The sequence below is a fragment of the Sphaerodactylus townsendi genome, linkage group LG15 (assembly GCF_021028975.2).
Source record: "Sphaerodactylus townsendi isolate TG3544 linkage group LG15, MPM_Stown_v2.3, whole genome shotgun sequence".
Taxonomy (NCBI): domain Eukaryota; kingdom Metazoa; phylum Chordata; class Lepidosauria; order Squamata; family Sphaerodactylidae; genus Sphaerodactylus; species Sphaerodactylus townsendi.
In genome coordinates, this window is record NC_059439.1 from 14,741,671 (window position 1) to 14,763,482 (window position 21,812).

Genomic DNA, 21,812 nt, shown 5'->3' on the forward strand with positions numbered 1-21,812 from the left:
TCTGACATTCTAACCCCTACTCCGCACAGACTCTTTGGGGCAGCAGCTCAAGTATTTGGGTACGATCTGGAAGCAGCCTCGTGCAGTGGTTGAGAGCAGGTGGACTCTAATCCAGAGAAACAGGTTTGATTACCCACTCCTCCACATGAGCTGTGGGTTTTAATATGGTGAACTGGATTTGTTTTCCACTCCTGCTGGGTGACCTTGGGGTAGTCACAGTTGTCTCTGAACTCTCTCAGCCCCACCTACCTCACAAGGTGTCTGTTGTGGGGAGGGGAAGTTTGTAAACTGGCTTGGGACTCCTTACCAGAGAGAAAGGTGGGGTATAAATCTGAAGTCGTCTTCTCCCACATAAAGTTTCTGAGCCACCTTGTATGGTCTACATAGTCTCTCAGCTTGGCCTACCTTATAAGGTTATCTTGAGGGTAAAAAGGGGGACTGATGAACTCAGCCTTGGGCTGCTTAAATGGGGTTTTGTGTAAAAATATACTAAGTGAAGATCTGGCCTATTAGCTCCTAGCATTGTTGCGGTGCAATCTGGAACGCAATTAGACAACATCAAACTCTTTTTCGGACTGCAAATCTGTTGGCCTTTAGCTGGTCAATTAGTCTGACTGACTAGCTTTAATTTGTTAGTCTCTAGTCACAGGGCTCCTTTCCTCTGTCCCTCCAATTGACTGCTCCAACTACTGCTGCGTAACTTTGCTGCCGAGCTTACAAAGGGTGTTGTAGTGTTCATGTAGTTGATCAGCTTAAATGTTCTAGAAGACTTGTAATAATGATGATGATGACATTGACATCTCCTCCAAAGAGCTCTCGAGTTGAGTGACAGGACATCTTAGCTTAGGGGGCAGATACCTCCCCAGGGTTTGCAGTGAAAGGATGGTTTCTGGACTCAGCCTTCAATCAGGACATTACAGAAATAAATCAGGTCCCTTCTGCACATGCAGAATAATGCACTTTCAATCCACTTTCACAATTGTTTGAAAGTGGATTTTGCTATTCCGCACAGCTGCAAAGTGCATTGAAAGTGTATTATTCTGCATGTGCGGAAGAGGCTGCAGTCACCCAGTTTTCATTTATAGCTCATGTGTTGAGATTGGTGAGATTGGTGGTGGGGGAGCTCCAAAGGTTCCCCTGGGTCCAGAGGAATTAGGTTTGAATTATGTAGTCCCTCTAAGGGCACCCTATTCCAAAGCCAACCTGTCATCCGTTCCAGGGCACCTGGGGTTTTAAGTCCTTGTTTGGACCCTTTCCAGTGCATGAAAAGGAGGGGTCCCTTTTGACCACCCAGAAAGACCAGGATGGGGTTCATGAGACCACATGGGATGAGGGAGATGATAAGAAAGGGAATTGGACGAGAATGAATGAAAGAAACTCGGTGGGTCCATCTTGCTGCATCCAGACTTGAGTGGATTCCGCACAGTATATTTAAAACGAGTTGCAATTGTTATAAATGAACTCGTTTTCCTTAGGAACCCCTAGGGAAACCCCTAACCCCATTCAAATCCCTCATCCATAATCTTGCTACCCTGATACTACATACTTGACTAAGGGGAAGCTAAGGAACATATCTGAAAAGCAGAATGGGATAATATCGGCTCTGATCCAGCTACACGATTGGATCAAAATGTCCTATTTAATCCAACAGGACTTCTTTTCCCCAAGGATTTGGACTCCAGTCCCTGGCCAAGGGTGACGTTTTCTCCAAGCAAGGCGCCCTTTCCAAACAAAGCCGGGCCCAGAGCAGCCCGCAGTCTGGCTGGGATTGACTGGGTTGATCGGACCGACTTAAACAGTGTTGAGAAGCGAGGAAGCCATTCCGAAGGCTCCCTGCTCCTCCCAGCCAAGCGTGAGCGAGCACTGCGGGTAAGATCCATTCATTCTCGATGGAATTTAACAGGGGGACTAAATTCCACCGAGTTTAATAGGGCTTTGCGGGCAAGCGTAGCCTTTGGAGGGTGGTTCATTTAGAGGAGAACCACTCCAGGTCCAAACAAAGGGGATCAAAAAGGAATTTTTAAAAAGATTTCATTCACTTGAAATTGTAATTTTTTCCCTGCTTGTGGGACCCTCCCCCCCCCCGCAAAAAAATTTTGTGCATCTACGAGCCCCTCCCCCTTGTAAGCCCCTCTCTGCAGTCAGTTTCCAAGAACTGAGCTAGATCTCCTCTCTCTCTCCGGAAACGGCTGGGAGGCGGTTTTGCCATTGAACTTGACAACAAAAACCAGACACCCACCCCCTTGTTTACTAGACCCTGGGAGGTCTCCGCGAAGCCTCATTCACAGAGTCAGAGACGTAGAAGTTGATGGGGGGGGGGGGAGTTAAAAGAAATAGCCAGCGGTGGCTCAATGGGGGGGAAGGAGGGGAGCGCGAGAGAGGGGGAATGGGAGGGGAGGGGGAGTGGAGACAGAGTAAAATAGCAAACGGGAGCGAAGGGGAGAAACCCCGGAGTTGGAGGGGGGGATTGAGAAGAGGGATCCTTAAAGAAAAAGTAGGTGGAAAATTCTGGATCATGACGTATCTCCCTAGAAGGATTTTTTACAGGAATTTCAGGCGTGCTTCTAAAACCACAGGCTAACGAGAACACACACACACACACACACACACACCCCACACACCCCACACCCCCCCCCCCGGGATTCTAAAGTGAAGCTCAATGCATGCAGCTCAGTGTAACTTGCAAATTAGGAAACTGAACAACAGCGATTTAAAGAGTGTTTAATTTATTGGAATGTGGGTTGTCAGGAGGAGGGAGAGGGGAAAGAAGGGAGAGCGCCTTGGTTCAAGCACTGGGAATACTTCAGAGTAATACAGCCACTATGAAGTCCTGTCATGGATGCGAGGAAGGGCTATCGATCTGAGGCGCCTCTCATGAGATTGTGGGGGAGGGGTCCTGGTAAATAAATCTTTATACTTTGTGCGCCTGCAATAAACAATGTTTGGGAACAGAAAGAAAGAAAGAAAGAAAGAAAGAAAGAAAGAAAGAAAGAAAGAAAGAAAGAAAGAAAGAAAGAACGAAAGAAAGAAAGAAAGAAAGAAAGAAAGAAAGAAAGAAAGAAAGAAAGAAAGAAAGAAACTTAAAATAAATCTTATACTCACCTGGCAAAGAGCCAAATTGAATATACAATTCACACAGACACAGTTCAATGGCACTAAGTAGGAATCTGAATTTTTAAAAATCCAGATATTTGGATTCAAACATCCTCTCCAAACTGAGATTTTTAAACAATTGGGTTTTCAAGAGAATCTACATAGGCCAGTATTCCATACAGTTTAAAATCTTGTTGTCATTTAGGTCTGAGGTTCATATCATATGGTTGATATTCCTCCCTGGGGATAATGGCTTTTTAAGAGAAAGAACTGGCAAGTGAACAGCAAATTACCTTGTAGCATTTGTGTAATGGTTAAGAAACAGAGGAGGCAAGCAGTAGCAACAATAACGCAGCATTTTAATGGCTTCTACCACTGGTTGTAAACCACAGGATCAGGAAGCAATAGCAGAAGCTCTCTCTGTGTTAAGTGCCTTCAAGTCACTTACTATGGCATTATTACCATTACTAGTCGTTACCCTACACACAGCATCAACAAACTGTGGCAAACAGTAGCAATAGCATGTGAGAAGTTAGATCACCACAATGTGCAAACAATAACCTTTGAGTTCACTGAACAGTTGAAGGCCAGGAGATCCCAGACTCATCCACACCATTTGGAGGAGGGGGTGAATTGTATCAGCCTAGCGAACACTGGTGTAGACTACAGAAATATAAACAAGTGTAGGTACAGTATGAGAGTCACTGGCAGTCCCTTCCGCACATGCAGAATAATGCACATTCAATCCACTTTCACAATTGTTTGAAAGTGGATTTTGCCGTTCCACACAATAAAATCCAGCTTCACAGTGGATTGAAAGTGCATTGAAAGTGCATTATTCTCTAATTTCTGCACTATTACTGTCTGTCAAAAGTCCGTTCCGGGTCTTAATCCTTCAAATCCTGCTTTATACCAGTCCACTGTGTGCAGCAATCCTAAAAACACATTGCTGGGAGAAAGCCCTCCAAATGGGATTTATTTCTGCCTAGCCTTACTTAGGATGGTAATACTGTCCAGAATGTCTCTTTTTCTTGCACAGGACTGCATTCTTCCCTGGCCTCTTGTCTTCCCCCTTCTCTTCCTCTAGTAAACCATTGTTTACTAGAGGCAAAGCTCTTCTTCAAATGCGCATGCAATTGCGCAGGAACACGTGCTACGAGCTGCGGAGAGAAGCCAAGCGAAAGGCCTTAACGGCGTGCGTTGACTCTCTTGACCGGAAGGTGGCGCGCGAATCCACTCTTGCCAAGCGCTTTGTTGGAAGAAATCTCGAATAGCCCCTCTTTTGATGTTTAAGAACCTCCTTTTCCGGGGAAAGGGAGGTGGGGGCCAGTGTCAAGGTCAACGCAAGGAGGTGGCCGACCTAGGGTCAAAGTTAAACCTAGATTTACTGTGGCAAGGAAACGGCTCCTCCTTCCCCGCTAACTACAAATAGCAAGCGCCAGAGTTTGGATCAGCCGTGTTCAAATCTACTCCCCACCAAGACCCCCAGCCTCATCCTCAAGTTACACCCTTTCTCCAGCGTCAGTCTCAAGAGCCAGAAGTTACATCCGACCGATGAACAGAATTTCTTCCCAATGAAATCACTAATAAAACACACAAGACATGAATGGCGGGGGGAAAGGCGGGGGGGGGGGGAGGGAGAGAGAGAGAGCCGCCCTCCCTACTCCCAACAGCCACGATCAGTTCCATGCCAGAAAAAACGGAACATGATATTGGCTATAAAAATCCTACATTTCCAAAACACTTCCCTTCTCTTCTTTAGAAAAAGGCAACTCTCCCCAGCATAAGAAACAAAGAAAAGACAGACAGACTACTTATCCTTGAACTTGGCCTCCGTTTCTCCTGTTTATGGAAGTCCTCTGGCGGGGGCCCTTCCATTAGGTTTTATGTATTTAAACTTCGGATCCTTTGTAAATATTGGGGGTGAGGGGTAAACCTCCTATTTTATGGCAGACACAAGTGGAGTTTATTGGGTGGGAAGGAGAAAGCCGAGGAGAGGGGAGACAGAGGGAAAACCTGCAGGGCTGAAAATAACATAGAGCTGCTTTGTTTGGGTTTACAATCGTTCAACAACGTCGAGGTGTGGAGTAGGAGCGAAATGGGTGACCGGAAACGTCTCCAGCGCTTGCTTTGCGACGACGTGGAGGTGTCTATCCAAACAACCTCCATTCCATTTTTTTTCTGCCTTACATTCCCCCTGTCCAGCCAACTGTTGGTTCTCTGACTCTTTCTTCCTCGTAGCAAGATTCTGCATAACCACAGCCAAACAAACTTTCCACTAATGGATTTTGCGCAGTCCCTTCTTTTATGACTGTTGAATTGCTGTTTGGGGTTTACTGATTGGCGTAAAGTACGTGAAATCCAGGGAGGAATCGAGTGCAATGGGCATAGCAGTGCAAGGAAAACATGGAGAGCAACCATTAAGCATCCGCGAGAAATCTGGTTGACTTTTGATTTAATTATACATTTTAGGCTGTGGTTTTGTAATTTTTATATGCCAATAAAGGCTTTGCATGCTTAGAGAGCAAGAAAAACGTGAGTAGGGGGTAGACTACTAAGGTGCTTTGAAATCAAGGGACAAACATGTGTAGAATATTTTGTACAGTTAGTAATCTGGCTAAAGACTTTTTTTCGAAAGTCACCTCCATCTCGTCCCTTGGAAGCCAAACCCACATATTCCGATTGAATTTATTTTCTTTATGCTGGAGGATGGACATATCGACCAGGCTTGCACCCTCGTTGTATTTCTTTCGCCTCTCTCCCTCGCCACTTCCTTCGATCTGACACTTGTCTTGTTAAAAATTCGCAGAGAAATCATTTGTCCTTAAGAACAGTACCAGCACTACGATAGCAGTAGCAGTCATAGAAGTATTTATTACCGTTATGTATCGCTGCATAGAAGCATCTGTTTTACTCAGACTTCAGAACATATTTTCCCAGACCTCCCCCGTCCAAAACATTCCAAAGAAACGTACACAAAGGTGAGTCACGTAAACTACCTTCCAAATATTTGCAGGAGCAGAGAAACAAGTGCCAAGTCAACAGTCGTTTCCAATTGAAATATCAACCCATTTCCCATGTGTTGTACGCATACAATCGGGCTGTAAACCTATGCACAGTAATCTGGGAGTAAGCGCCACTGAATTCAAGGGGACTTACTTTTGAGTAAACTTGCCTAGAATTAAGCTGCACGGCTCCAAACCGTCAATCGATAAGGCCTGAGTCTTGAAGGGCCAGCCAGCCCCAGAAGGAAGGAGGAGTAACTCTTGAGTTAGTCTTTTCCTTCCGCCTAAGGCTTAGAAGGGAATTAGGCCCTTTTGGCCTCACATACATGATTAGGATTATATTAGCTGTAGTAGCTTTTGGCTTCAACCCTAAAGGCACTTTCCTGGGAGTAAGCCCCATTAAGTGACATGGGACTTACTTCTGAGTAGACCTGCTTACGATTGCACCCGGTGTCTACCACTTCCCGCCTCTTTCAGTGTCCCCCAAAGGCACTTATACTGAAATTTTGGTAGTAAGCAAATGCATATCGAGGCAACCGAGGCATTTTTTTTAATCGATTGCCGTGGGATCAACCAACCAAATCAAACCAACAACAAGACAAGAAAGAAAGAAAGCAAATAATCCGGTGGTCCATCTTCCAACGCAAGCATGCACTCCTAATATACATACATAGTATCGTACACATGGTTTCTCAAACGCGTAAGCCCCCCCTACGGCGTAGATTACGTTGCATATATAAAACTGGAGATATGTTCCCTAGTAAAAAATACCCATCAATATTTCTCATGGGCCGAAGAGACTGTTGGGTGGTGGAAAGCTCTCTTCGAGCGGTTGACAAATGGATCCGGAAGCCAGCCCAGCCGTTCTGATTAGGGAGAATTTATTTAAAATCGGGTTCGATTGTAGGCAAACCCCCGCCCCCTTCTCCTTTTGTTTGCCCGTCGCTTCCCCCCCACCCTCCCCCAAAGCAGCTCGAAATCACTGAACTCCATACAAAGAGGAAAAAGGATACAATTCGCATCGCGCTGAAGCTAAGGCGGCAACCGACGGGGTGGGGGCAAAAAATCCATAAAAAATAAATGGCACATTGCACACGGTTTGCTTCCCCCCCTCCCTTACATCATCATCAAAATAATCATCATCATCATCATCATCATCACAACCACAGCGTTGCTGCGTTCTCAAATCGCCGGCTGTTTGGTTTGCAAATCGGGGTTTCTTTTTTTTTAAATTATTCGAGGAAAGCGCGGAACAAAAACACAGGCAAAATAATAATAATAATAATAATTAGAAAATAGACCAGAGGTGAGCAGCGCCCAGTCCGGGGGGGGGGGGGACGTGCGAATTTCGTCTGCTTCCTCCGAGGTGGAGCCGGGAGCGGGCGGGAGGAGTAGGAGCAGGAGTCTGACCGGGTTCCTCGGCCCCCTTTCCTCCCCTCCACCTCTCTAGTTCACACGAGGCGGTGGGGAGGCCCCGGGGCTTCTCCGCCCCCCCTCTCCGCCCCGCTCTGTCTGGTCTGAGTCCCCTCTCACGGGGTGCCGCTGCTACTACTGGTAGTACTGCCGGCGTTGTTGGTGCTCTTGACCTTGGCCACGGTCTTCTTCTCTTTCACCCTCCGGTTCTGGAACCAAATGGTGATCTGTCTCTCGGTGAGGTTGGTGGCGGCGGAGATCTTTCTCCTCTTGTCCTTGGTGATGAACTTACTACTGGCGTACTCCTTCTCCAGCTCTTTCAGCTGCCCTTTGCTGTAAGGGATCCTCTTCTTGCGGCCGCGGCGGAAGGAGCAGCCCTCGGGGGGGTGTTGGCCGACGGCTTCTGCCCAGCGAGAGAGAGAGAAAGACAGACAAGGAGAGGGAGAGAGTTGAGGGTTAGATCGGCGGGCCTGGTGGAGAAACCGCGGCTTCGGAGGAAATGACATTGACTGCAGTTTCTTTGTCTGGCGTGAAATTGACTCGCGCGCAATTCCCACCTCGCTCCAAAAGAGAACATTTCTCCCCTTTCTTCTCTTGCTCGCTCCATTTTTTAAATATTATATTTTGACCAGTTTGACTTTGCTAAAGGGCTCTCTGTGGCTGTGCTATTAGAACTCCCGATCGCTTATTTGGAAGGAAAGTCTGGCTGAAGTCAGCCACGAGAGGTAGGGCAAGAAGTCTGTTTGGGTGCAGGTTGGTGGCTTGTGAATTGCCAGCGATGGAGTGTGATTCCCAAACCCCAAATGAGAGCAATAGGATTTACTTGCAAGTAACTTGCGTTTATGGTTGGGTCGCCTATCTTATCTGTCTCTTGTCTGCCGCATACACACTTTCTAAGGGGAAAGTAACAAGTGTTTTGTAGAAAAGGTCGGAAGAGACAAAAATTGCAGACTCAATCCTGAAAATATTGTTTTTGTGGAGCAGCATATTGTATAAAAGCTACTCCATTTACTTGGATCTATCTATCTATCTATCTATCTATCTATCTATCTATCTATCTATCTATCTATCTATCTATCTATCTATCTATCTATCTATCTATCTATCTATCTATCTATCTATCTATCTATCTATCTATCTATCTATCTATCTATCTATCTATCTATCTATCTATGGTTGTATATTCTCTAAAATGATGTATACTCTCTATAATGATGTTTAAGGTTTTTGATATCCAACATATATCTATCCTTGAATAAGACTGATTACTAGGGGGTGTGTGTGTGTGTGTGTGTGTGTGTGTGTGTGTGTGTGTGTGTGTGTGTGTGTGTGTGTGTGGACTCGCTCACACCTAGCAGTACTAGGGAGTAGTAAGAACGGAGATCTCATATCAACAATCTCCAAAAACAAACTCCATATAATGCTACAGAACATACTATAATAGCGATACAATAGTATTATTAATAATACCAATGCATAGGAGTACCATATGTAGTACTACCCCCTACATAGTATACTACAAATCCATATGATACTGCATAGTACTAAGTCCAACCAAAATATCCACAATGACTGCGGCAAGATTTTGTTTTGTCCTCTTCTGCGTTTTAATCAGTTATCACATGCACACAACTTACTTTCCCAATTAGATTTCAACATGCACCCATGCCTGTATTGGCAATCATCTGATTTTGTGCAATTGTTAATGCTACCCAAGCTACTCACAGCCAGCCCCAGTGGGCCAAAGCCGCCAGGCGCCAGCAGAGATCATAGTAATAATTACTGCTGGGGCAGGATTAATACTGCATCTTGGTACTCTAGGATAATATACTGCAGGTTTGAGTATTAATAAGTACTGGTCTTTTGGACAACTTTAACTTGCTGGAGTGAGAAACTGCAGTGTTACCATGCACATAAAGCGTATGCAAACAATTAAATCCATATTACCAGGATAGCAAAAGGAGCAAAACTAGGAAAGAAAAGACCTGGTTCTTTCCCTGGATAGAGCAAAACTAGGAAAGAAAAGACCTGGTTCTTTCCCTGGATAGAGCAAGTCCTCAATCCCTCTCTATTTTGGAAAAATAGTTCCAGCCCAAAATGTACATAATGATGTATTCCATTTGAGCAAGCAATCCTAAGCAGCGATACTCAGATGGGCATAAATCCCATTTTAATCAATGGAGCTTGTTCCCGGGAAAGTATTCTTAGAACTGCAGCATAACAGTTGCAATTTGAGGTCGCAGATATGTTGTTTCAGGTGGAGTTTTATTTTTCCAATCACAGTTCTCCTGCTGATGAGGACCAATCTATAGAACAGAGCTGCATTCATTTGAAAATCTACCTAGAATTATGTAGTATTCTATTCCTGCTAGCTGTTTTATGGTTCAGGGATTTGGTATATTTGAGGTGACTGGACTAGCCGCCATTGGAGATTTTAGCTGTAATGGCAATTTAGTTTGTGTTTTTTTATTGTTTATCATATGTTGGAAGCCAACCCTGGGTCCTGGAAGGGAAGGGCGGAATACAAGTGAAATAAAATAAATTAAAACAAACACATAACAATAGTCTGTGAATTAAGGTCTATATTTTGGGGGAGGGAGAGAGACAACAGCAGTAGGCGTATATGTCCCTCGCTCACACCTAGCAGTACTAGGTGTGACATCTGGTTCCTGATACTTCTGATGCCATGATATACTATCGTGCTAAGTGAGCCTTTAGAAAAAATAAGGGCATGATCCAGCTGAGATTAGCACTTTCAAGTGCTATATTTTCAGCGTAAAAAACTGATGCCTATTACTCTAACTGGAAGCAATACTTTAAAGCAGCTTTGCTCGAAGGGGAAATCATACCACCTAAACAAATATTCCCTATTGGTGTTGTTGCTAGTACCACTACACAACTACTACTATTTTCTGCCTCTCCACAGTTCTGCAAGCAAAAAGTCCATGAACTACAAGTTACAATAAGAAGACACAGTTCATCACCCTAAATCCCAAATAATGTTACAAAAGGTCACGTGTATCACAATGGCACACATATCAAAATCTGCTGATATATATATTTTTTAAAGATAATTCAGTTCCATCTTGCGTGCCTGGCAGAGAGATCTTATTTGGAATACTTTATGCATCACCTCTGGGAGACAATTCCACTAGATAGGAGGCATTAATGAAAAATACTCTTTCTCTTGACATGGTTGAGGAAGCTCACCAGAAAGATGGTGTTGGTTACTAACTTCCTGGACAGTTATACTGTGGGTGAATGGGGTCATCAGGTCTGGCTATAGGCCAGAGATTTTTTGCTGGAAGAATGCTTCCCTGCTTAGATTCTAACAAATAATGCTCCATTCTTGCAGTAAATGATCTTACGCAGCACTGCATATTACTGAAATATTTATACTGGATATTTATGCACCCTTGGGAGTCCAGTGACACAATAATACTGTGTTGTGCAGCGAGGAAACCACACACACAACAGCACTACGCTTTGTTTTGACATATTATTGGACTGGAGCAGGCTCTGGATTTATTTAATTAGTCATTTCACAGTTTAATAAGTTGCACTGATAGTGATAGTAATCACTTCATGCATAATTGAATCAAAGCACTAGGACACAATTCACAATTCTCCCCCTTAAGCCTCCTTCGAGAACACATTTGTGCACGCTTCATGCATTTTAATGGTGTGGCGCTGTGCCTTTTTTTGCTACAGAGTAATAATACTGGGTAATACAGAATTCAGAAGTATATGTTGCAGTAATGAATAATTTTGAAACCAACATTGTGTTGTGTTTTGGAGCTCATTTGGAAACACTGAAGATTGTACTATGTGCTGCCGAAAATGTGTAGTACTTGCTCGGGCCTTATAATGTAACATCATACCTAACAGTGAATGGAAGTATTGTTATGATCTGCAGCATTTTGAAAATACATTTTTAAAATGCTGTCGATATCTTGTTCCAAGGAACACACAGTATTTGCGATGCAGTGGCTCAAAATGACTTGCATGCTTAGATCCTGGCTGATTTGGGTTATATGCAGTACAATGGAGTAATTGATGTGACTGAAGCCAGCCTGCATATATTGTGGCTTAGGCCTATTAATAAAACATTCTAATACTTTCTAGGAAATCTCAGCCCTCATTTAAACAACAGGAGGGATCTCGTCTGTTGATTTCAGGGCCAAAAGCCAGAGTCCTGAACCACATTCCAGGACGTAATGAAGCGTAAATTTATTATTGATAAATGTGGATCAATTATTATCGCTAAAGCAGCCCGGAAGGCACTGCTTCATTACCTGCTGGAGGTAGTTCCTATTGGACAGTCACCTGAAATCCTTTAAAAATGTCAAGTTGGAAGTTGAATTCAGTGAAAATAAATGACATTTCTTTAAATTAGCAATGGTTATCCAGTTGGGGTACAGAATTGTGACAGAGGTCACATTTGCTTAGTGGGGAATAAAATGTTGCTTCTTGCACAGGCTTGAGTAAATGTAAATGTTTCAATATCATAATACTGGATGATGGAGCTGGTACATTTATTTTGTTTATGGAAACAATTCACAGCTCAATCTTAAGCTCATTAATTAGAAGGATGGATTTCTGCTTAGCATTGCAGTGCAAAATTACGGCAGAGTATGCAATCGTTTGGGTTTCACGGAGTGCCTCGGCATGCAGAATGTATGGCTATATATTTATAATATTGTTGTGGTTAGCGGTGCGTCAATCATTTTTTCAGAAAAAGCTTTCAAAGAGCAGCTTCACTCCTAAAATGTCTCCTATCTGGCTGCCATAAGGCGCACTGAGACCCAAGAAATCGAATGGAATTTAACAGGCCCGGAACTTGAGAAGGTGGCTTAGAGGGCTGTAGCTATTGATTTCAAGGGGCCAGAGCTGTCTTAGAGGAAGCCTGCAGAGAGAGGCTGCATGACCCCTTGTGGCAAAGCCTTGCCGAATTACAGGATGCAGTCACCTTGCAAAGAACTGTGGGATTGATTATAAGAGCAGGGAGGAACCTCCAATAGCTATCTAGTCCAGCCCCTGATACAAGACTCACCAAACTTACTCACCAGTTAAGTGTGGTGAGTGCAATATCAGGGGCTGCACTGAATATCTGTTGAAGGCTTTTAAAAACATCTGTGTATGTATTTCCTTTCTTTAAATTCTAACTTAACATTCCCATAAAGATTAACGTTAGACTATGTTTAGGGATCAGATTGATATAGATTGTTTGGAATATTCTAGGGCCTTAATTTCAAACTCAGGCACTGTCCATTTTCAAAATTCTGCAGTGTTTCTTCGTAACACCAGGCCAAGAGCCACCTTCCAGAGGGGGTCGATCTTTCCATTTCAATCTTTTAATGCACTTGGCTCCTTGGCCATGATCTCTATTCATTGCGCTGGGCCTCATTTGCCACAAGGCATCTCCAGGCCAAACAAAGGCTTCAAGTAGTCCTCCTCCATCTCCAGAGACAACAGCAACAGTGTCTAGTACTGGTATTACATTCTGCTTTTAATGGCATCTCCACCTAACCATCCTAGACACCCTCCAGGGACTCAGAGTACAATCCTAAAAGCGCTTCCCTGGGCGTAATCCTGACCCCATCAAATTGAGTAGGTTTCTGAGTAGACCTGTTTAACTGCTCTCTTACAAGCTTTGTTTTCTACAGATCTGAAGAACTGAGGTCCAGCAAATCCTATCACCTTCAAAGAAACAAAGGAAGGACCAAAGAGGGAAAGCGGAGGGGTAGGAAATCCAAACCTTCTGGCTCGCACAGACAACTTTTGCAACTCCTTAGAGGCTCGGCTGAATTACTGAGGCCAGAGCTGAATTGATAACATGTGAGGCTGTGGGGCTGACAGGTCTGCGCTGGATTTATGCTGGCTGACTTGCAACCCACCCCCCCTCATACACACACACAAATCAGTGTGAGCCACTCGGTGGCAAGGGACTCTGCACATGTTCAGAGACACTGCCATCTTTGTTATTGCTGCACCACAGCTCCAGGATGGGAGCTCACAGAAATGGAACCACGGTGGCTCTTTTCTGTAGCTGATGGACCTTTCTGTGCTAAAGCGAGGCGGCTTGAGGGATTGGAACATCTCTAACCTGCCATGGTCATTTTGTGCTTGAAAGCGATCAGGTCAATGGGATTCACAAGGTTCCTGGGTGATTCCCCAGAATTAAACAACCCCCAGGAACACACAAACACACCCACTTGTTTAACCAAATGTGTAATTTATAGTAAGAACACCACCAGTATCACACCTGCAATGTGCGCAGGAACCAACTTCTAATATAACCCGAAGGAGAAGTGGTGTGTGTGTGTGTGTGTGATTCATATATGTGGTGCCCAGTTATTCGACCCTTCATTACACTTTCCGAAAGTCGATAACCAGATCGAAAAGAAAAGTCACAACACTGCCAGGCAATACATTCTGGGAATCCTCGCTGCAAGGTCTAGCTCAGGGTTTCGGAGAAATGGAGTGCCTTAGAGCATGGGCAAAGTTCCCAGCTCCCACCTGTGCCACCTGGGAGAGGCGGCCAGTCTGGTCGAGCCCCCCCTCCCCTTCCTGATCAGATTTCCAATCCAGATTTTCAAAACCAACCTAAGGCCTACTAAATCAGCAGAGAGGGGGCTGGGGGAAAGGGGGGGGAGCCAGCCCCGCTGCTCCGGAGGCACAAGCCGACGCGGTTACCTGCAAACGCCGATTTCCAAAAGTGTCCGGCGGGGCTTTGCTCCTTGGGGCAATACATTTGGTTGTTCCACCCCCCGGCCAGGGCCCAGGGTTGGTGGTAAGGGTCCACGGGCAAGAGGGTTTCGTGCCTGGCCTCGCCGGGCGGCCCGCCCAGGGTCTGCACCACCGAAACGTCCAGGTAGTTGGCCACGGGCTGGTAGTGGCCGGCGTAGCCCGGGTAGAAGGCGAACTCGGCGGCGGCGGCGGGGCGCGCCTGGTAGTCGTCGGGGGCCGGGGCGGCGCTGCAGGCGTCCAGGTACTTCTCGGCCGGGTAGGCGGCCTGCGGCGGGGGCGGGCAGGGCTTGAGCGAGCCGCGGGCCACCCGGTAGGAGCAGTAGCCGCTGCCCAAGCAGCCGTAGAAGGGGGTGGCGGCGGCCGTCGGGCCGGGGGCGCCTTGCTTGGTGGGGGGCTCGGCGGCGGCGTCGGGGGCCGGGAAGGCGGAGGGGCTGGGGGCGAAGGCGGCGGGGCTCAGCAGCGCCTCCATGCCCTTGGGGGGCGCCTCGTCCAGGCTGCGGCGGGCCTCGCCGAAGACGCCTTCAGGGTCCATGCAGCCCACCCCGAGGTGCCGCCCGCGGGCGCCCTGGCGTGTGGGCCACCGCGGGGGCCGGGCCGGGGACCGTCTGCCAAGGGCTGCCGTCCGCCCCACAAGCGGCGCCGCGACTCCCGCCCGGAGCTGGCCCGCTCCTTCTTCTCTCTGCCCCCCCACCTCCACCCCCCCCCCCCCGACGCAAAGGACGTGGCTGGCCCAGAAAGGCGCGCTGATTGGCCGAAGCGCCGCCGCCGGAGACACGGGGAGGAGGGGGAGGCGGGAGGGAGAGGGGAGGGAGGGGGAGCCATGCGAGGAACCTCTTTTCTGGCAACAGACAGCGGGGAAGGGGGGGTGGGCATGTGAGCGGGGGGGCACATGTGACTAACTTAGGACCAGAAAAGGGGGTGGAGGTCCCCACCTCCCACCCCCCTGCCCGAGTTATGCTTCCAGTTGCCAAGATGGGGCGGGGGGGGGGGGGCAGATCCCTAGCTCCATCTGCCAAATAGAATTGGACACGATTCGGTGGGAAGGAAATGGGGTCGCTGCTCGGAAAAGGGTCGCCTGCCATACAAGGCTGCCTCTTCAACCACGAGAAAGAGGAGAGGAGAGGATTGTGGGAGTCAGTCTAGGCGCTGATGGACGGGGGAGACCCGGGTCCGAGGGGAAAATATCCCCTTGCACCAAATCCTTTGCACGGGTTGCACCAAGCGAAGCTGTTGCAAGAGAGCCCTCTCGGGGCTTAGGAAACCGGGCCGAAGCCAGAAACGTGGGTTGAGCTCAAGTCACTCCGCATTGCAACATCAACCGAACCCCAAACCTCCCCTATTGGACTAGGGAGCAGAGCAGTCCGAAAAACACGGGGGGGGGGGGGCGGACCTCGCTGAGCAAACGTGAGCAGGATTCCTTATCAAAGGACTGCCTGTTCGACTGGGCAACTGAGATGCCCTCCAGCTCTGGCACCAGTTCCAGTGGAATAAATAAGGCGAATTCAAAAGTGGGATCTTCTACCTTTTTGTACCTCCACGGGGGAGGGGGAGGGAGATAAACTGTGCCAATTTTTCTACCAGCTCGTGAGAGGCCCCACTCGACTTCTCTTACGGCTGTGGTTGCTTTCCCAAACACACCTACTAACACTTTCTTCTCCAAAACTCTAGCTGGCCTCTCAGGGGCTCGGGATCTCGAATCTAACTATTTCCTTCCCCTCCTGTGATCAATTCCCCTTCAGGAGAGCGTTCAAAAGACTCGCAGCCCTCTCAGTGCCGGGTTTCTTGCCTCCCACCTCCTAAATTAAAAAAGAGAGAGAGAGCATATTTGCAAATGGAAGCTGTGGAAAGGCCGAATGAATTCAGTTATGTCATTCTGTAGGGGCACACACACCCCTCCCCGAGTTGTACAGGTTCTCAGGGTAGTCGTGTGGGGGAAGGGGGGGGACAGTCAGACAGTTCACCTTTATTTGGCATACATTATGGTCCCTTCCGCACATGCAGAATAATGTACTTTCCATCCACTTTCAGTGCACTTCCTAGCTATGCTGAATAGCAAAAGCCACTTGCAAACAATTGTGAAAGTGGATTGAAAGTGCATTATTCTGCATGTGCGGAAGGGGCCTATATACCTATTGAGGATGATATAAGAACAATCACTTCTCTAAAACTCTCGCCAAAAAATGTCACAATGCTTTGTGAAATTGGAAAATCATTACAATTAAGTGTTTGTACCATTCTTGACTTCCTATTATCAATAGGTTCAGCTAAAGGAAAGCAGTCCTTCCTGAACACATCGTACTTCTGACAGTCAAGTAAAATATGCCCCCAAGTTTCAACAGTTGTTTGACATACATTACAGATTCTATTAGAATATGGTGTTTTATTAAATCTACCACAGTGCAGAGCCGAAGGGAAATCATTGCATCTGGCCCTAGTAAATACCCATCTCTGTTTAGGGCCAATCAGCAAAATATAGCATGCTGTATGGCCCGGTTTAATACTAATTCCATGATATAATGGTGAACAGGATGAGTTTGCATAGCTATAGATCCATTGCTGTCCCTGGTCCATTCTTATTTGGGTTAATATTTCCCTTGGTGACATCATTAGCAGTGTTTCAAAATCTAAACCCAAACAATGCAATTTTTGAATGATAGATTCCCACCACTTTTGCAAAACAAGGGAGGGGGACTTAGCCTAGCCCTTCCCCAACTATAAATCCCTGCCTTTTTCTATCCTAAGTTTTTAGCCGTTCATTCCAGTATTCAGAGCCAGAGGAACACACTTAGGGGTTTTCACCGATAATGTTTAAGACATTTCACCGAGAATGTTTAAGATTGGGGGGGGGGGGGGGAAGCGGGGAGTCACCTGAGTTCACCGGCTCTGAATCTGACTTGCGGGAGGGGGGGGGGATCTTGTTTTTTGCACGAAATAAATCCTTACAGTGCCAACTTATTTGGTAACATTCCTGCGAGGGCTCCAAACAAGTATTGGAAACAAACAAATGAAATTAAACCAGCTGGATAGACAAATACATAAAGGATCCCCCCACACCCGCCTTCCAAAGTCTTAAATAAAGGATTACTTCAATAGGACCTTTAAAAATAAATAATACACAAACTGAATCAACAGGTTGAAGGCACAAAGGAAGTGACGCCTTTTAGCTGCAGGTTTAGATCCTATTTAGTAACTGTAACACCGAACAAGTTTAACTACGGTTTTTAGATCAGCCTGGACCAAACTGCGCTTTTTCTGAGAAGAATGCGGGCAGAGATCTCCGCTGTATTCTGTTGCTGGGGTCGCTGCCCATTGCGAGGGGGTGGGGGAACCCAGGGTTTTCACACAGAAATGGATACCCAGTTTGTTTTACATACACCCTGGAAGGCAACAGACATGCCAATATTTCTTTTTAAAATGAGATTAGACACAAGAAGAAAGGAATGGTTTTTGTGGGGTGGGGGGGTGGGGGTGAACTCGCATTCTTTCATGCATATCGACTTCGGAGCAAAACTTTTCCATGTGCAATTAAAACAGCCCTTGGTCTGTTTGCTTATTAAGTTCCCAAAGCAGGGTGGGGCACTTGCGTGTCTGCACGTGTATTTGGCCCAACTAACGTACTGTTAAGTCTGAGGACAAGAAACCTCTGCCGAACCTCATTTAAAATCTTAGCCCCGACGCTTTCTTCCCACCCCCAGAGTGTCTTGGAGTCGAATCTGGATCTTCCAGCCTGTAAAAGCGAAATGCGCAGCGCGATCCTCTCCGCAGTTATCCCAATCTAACCCTATGGGTTTCAGCGAGTTTATACCACAAGTCTGCAGAAATGTGCCTTGTTAATTCACGGCACCGAATGGAGGCGAATTTACAACTCACTTACCCATTCCATGTCATAACAGCTGCGGTATCGACTGAGCGAATTATTCAGAATTATTCAGAACAAAGAGGCAAAATATTTTACTCATCTGCACCGATTTAGAGAAATCTGATACACAAGGATCACACCAGCAACACATCTGGGAAGCGGGCAGAATCATTTCCTTCTTCTAAGCCGCCTCGAGAGCTCTCCCCTCTCGGCTGCAAGGCGGCCTAGAGAAGCGACAGCGCATTCATGAATTCACACCGCCTAAACTCCGAATTCCCAGTAGGCCTGCAACGCTGCAATACTCGCAGACGGTGATAAAGGCTGATAGCCTTTCAATTCTGGTCGAGGCTTTCCCGGGCCAGGCCGGGCTGTGTTTATGAGTGAATTCAAATGCCGAGCCTTCTCCGGGCTCGTTGTAAACACAGGCCGGAGCTGCGCCTCGGAGCAGCCTTATTCCGAAGCACGTTGCGGGGGAAGTCAAAGTGACATCAATTTCCAGTAAAAAATGCTTTCCATAAGCTACTGCTTGTGGGAAGCGAGGATGTTGTGAACTGCAAATAATTTGGGAATCCCAGCCACCAGTACAGTGGAGCACGGAGTTAATAGAGGTTGCTGGTCACAAAGAAGCGAATGTTTGTGTCTGCCAGTTACTGAACAGGAAAAAGAGACAGACAGACAGACAGACAGACAGACAGACAGACAGACAGACAGACAGACAGACAGACAGACAGAGGTGGAGGTAGGGCTCTATCCACAATATCAGTGCACCCCATTTACAAATGGGTTTGCCTGGTCGACCTTGGAAAAATTATTATTAAAGCACACTTTTAGCATAATATCCAGCGAGACCTGGAAAGTCAGGTGGACAACAGCCAGCAATCAGTTGACAGTTTGGTCGGTGAAAAATATGAAAAATACATCCGTGGGACTGGTGTTCACTAGATATAAAGCAGAGTCAGTGTTATTCGAATGGCCCCTTCCGCACATGCAGAGTAATGCACTTTTAATCCACTTTCATAATTACTTGCAAGTGGATTTTGCTATTCCGCACAGTAAAAATCAGCTGCCAAGTGGATTGAAAGTGCATTATTTTGCATGTGCGGAAGGGGCCTCAGTCATCCAAGTTTTGACTCGAATTTGCTTGGGGTTCCAGCTAGAGCAAGTCAGGAATAAAATCAACCTGCCTCGTCCACCTATGCGGGTTGCCTGCAGAGGAAGCCGCTGGTGGACATCCCTTGAGTAATGTGCAGTGGGATCCTATAAGCTCTTGGTAACTAACAGCTCGGGCAATTTGTCTGTGGGGTAGACTGGGCCTCTCTCTCTCTCTCTCTCTCTCTCTCTCTCTCTCTCTCTCATTGTCTATTGGATTCCCAACCATTGGCTTGTGGTCCTTTGGAGAAATGGAAGAAGAAGAGTTGATTTTTATACCCTGCTTTTCTCTACCTTTAAGGTATCTCAAAGCGGCTTACAATCACCTTCCCTTCCTCTCTCCCTAACAAAAACCTTGAGAGGAAGGTGGGGCTGAGAGAGTTCTGAAAGAACTGTGAATAGCCCAAGGTCCCTGGCTTCTTGTGGAGGAGCATGGAAAACAATCACCAGATCAGAGTCCATAGCCCATCCACCCCCCCCAGGAGGTGGTGGCTGTGAGGTAAAGTAGCTTGATAGGCTAGAAGAAAGCAAACAACTCATGGCTCATTTCGCACATGCAGAATAATGCACTTTCAAACTGCTTTCAGTGCTCTTTGAAGCTGTGCGGAATGGCAAAATCCGCTTGCAAACAGTTGTGAAAGTGGTTTGAAAATGCATTATTTTGCATGTGCGGAAGGGGCAAGGCTGCATATGCAGAATAATGCACTTTCAATCCCCTTTCACAATTGTTTGCAAGTGGATTTTGCTCTTCCGAGCAGTAAAATCCTGCTGCAAAGTGCATTGGAAGAGGATTGAATGTGCATTATTCTGCATGTGCAGAAGGGGCCTTGGATTGACAGCCAATGCGGATTATATGAGGGGGGGGTGTCTGCCCTTTCAGGTAACCAAGGTTACCTTTAGGATTCCACCCACAGCTTCCAAGAAGCAAGTGACTTGTTCAGTTCACAAATATCACCCAGCCATACTGGCAAGCATTCTTTTCCCATAGGGTCTTCACTTAATCAATTGCCCCCTTTCTCAGATGGGGCCAGCAAGGTCGCTGGCTATTTAGTTTCACAAAACTCAGTCCTACTGGGTGATGAAGAACGGTGTCAAGAGTCTCTGGGGAGGCGCAGAGTGTATTTCTTGGGTAACTAGGGAAAGTCCCTAATCCCTATGCGCCTAGAGATGGGGCGGGGGGAGAGGAAGAGGACCATATGGGGCTAACACAACCCGGCAGGAGTATATCCTGGACTGATACATCCTTCTGGGAATCCGTGACAGAAATCTCCCCAAACCCCCACTTTTTTGCGCACAACTGTACACACAAATAGTTGATTCATTCAGGCGATCACAAGGAATTCATTTTATCAGGCAAATTATTTCAGCTCTATAACCATTCAAATTCCCCAAATTATAAGAACCGTTTTGGGGCACCGTGTTATTTTTATGTCATTTCTGGTTTCGTCCTCATGCTTTTCTTCATCTCCAGAGATGTACAAATAGGATGGACGTGTTCTAGCTGAAGCAGCAACTTTTGCTGGGAACGCATCACGAAGTTTGAGTCTTTAAACAAAAATTCGGTTGTTGTTGTTTTACTGAGCACAGTTCCAGATCTTTGGAAACGGGCGCTGAGGTCCCTTGCTAATAATCTGGTTTTTGAACTGTACTTTTGGGGATCCGTATTCTGATAGATCAGCCCTCCCAGGCTAGACGCACAGAACAGTGTGGATTTACCCCCAATTTTCTCAACCGGAAGGCTCTCAAAGCGGCTTACAAATTCTCTCCCTTCCTTCCCCAGCAACAGACACCGTGTGTGGTAGGGAGGGCTGAAAGAGTTCTGAGAGAACTGTGAGTAACCCAAGGTCACTCGCTTCTTGTGGAGGAGCAGGGAAAACAAACCCGGGTCACCAGATTAGAGTCCATCGCTCTGAACCACTACAAAGTTGCACCCCTCGAGGTAGAGCAGCTTAATAGACCAGAAGAAAGCAAACAACTGAATCCATCTTACAAGACGGAGCTTACAAGTTCTGTCTTCCTAACCATGCTTGGACCCCTTCTGCACATGCAGAATAATGCACTTTCAGTCCACTTTCCCAATGGTTTGCAAGTGGATTCCACTCAGCAAAATCCAGCTGCGAAGTTCATTGAAAGTAGATTCAAAGTGCATTATTCTGCATGTGTGGAAGGGGCGGCCAATGCGGATCATATGAGAAGGATCCCTCCCACAGCTTCCAAGAAGCACGTGACTTGTTCAGATCACAAATATCACCCAGCCATACTCTCAAGCCATACTCTCAAACATTCTTTTCCCATAGGGAAATCAATTGCCCCCTTTCTCAGATGGGGCCAGAAAGGTGGCTGTTAAGTTTCACAAAACTCAGTCCTAATGGGTGATGAAGAACGGTGTCAAGAGTCTCTGGGAAGGCGCAGAGTGTATTTCTTGGGTAACTAGGGAAAGTCCCTATGCGCCTAGAAATTGGGGAAGGGGGGAGAGGAAAAGAGGACCATATGGGGCTAACACAACCCGGCAGGCGTATATCCTGGACTGATACATCCTTCTG

General features: G+C 46.6%; 1 protein-coding gene across 1 annotated transcript; it reads right to left on the reverse strand.

Moving 5' to 3' along the window:
* Nucleotides 1-5,947: 5,947 nt before the first annotated feature.
* On the reverse strand, nucleotides 5,948-14,889 carry HOXB13 (homeobox B13). Its single transcript, XM_048517782.1, has 2 exons — nucleotides 14,208-14,889; nucleotides 5,948-7,914 (listed from the first exon to the last, which is right to left on the reverse strand). The coding sequence occupies exons 1-2, from the start codon at nucleotides 14,791-14,793 to the stop codon at nucleotides 7,628-7,630; spliced, it is 873 nt and encodes a 290-aa protein (XP_048373739.1). The 5' UTR covers nucleotides 14,794-14,889; the 3' UTR covers nucleotides 5,948-7,627.
* Between the last annotated feature and the right edge of the window lie 6,923 nt (nucleotides 14,890-21,812).

Coding starts and splice junctions, on each gene's coding strand:
- HOXB13 (XM_048517782.1), bottom strand. CDS start 14,793: ATGGACCCTGAAGGCGTCTTCGGCGAGGCCCGCCGCAGCCTGGACGAG. Junction 7,915..14,207: donor TTGGAAATCGGCGTTTGCAG/GTAACCGCGTCG, acceptor CTCGCTGGGCAG/AAGCCGTCGGCCAACACCCC.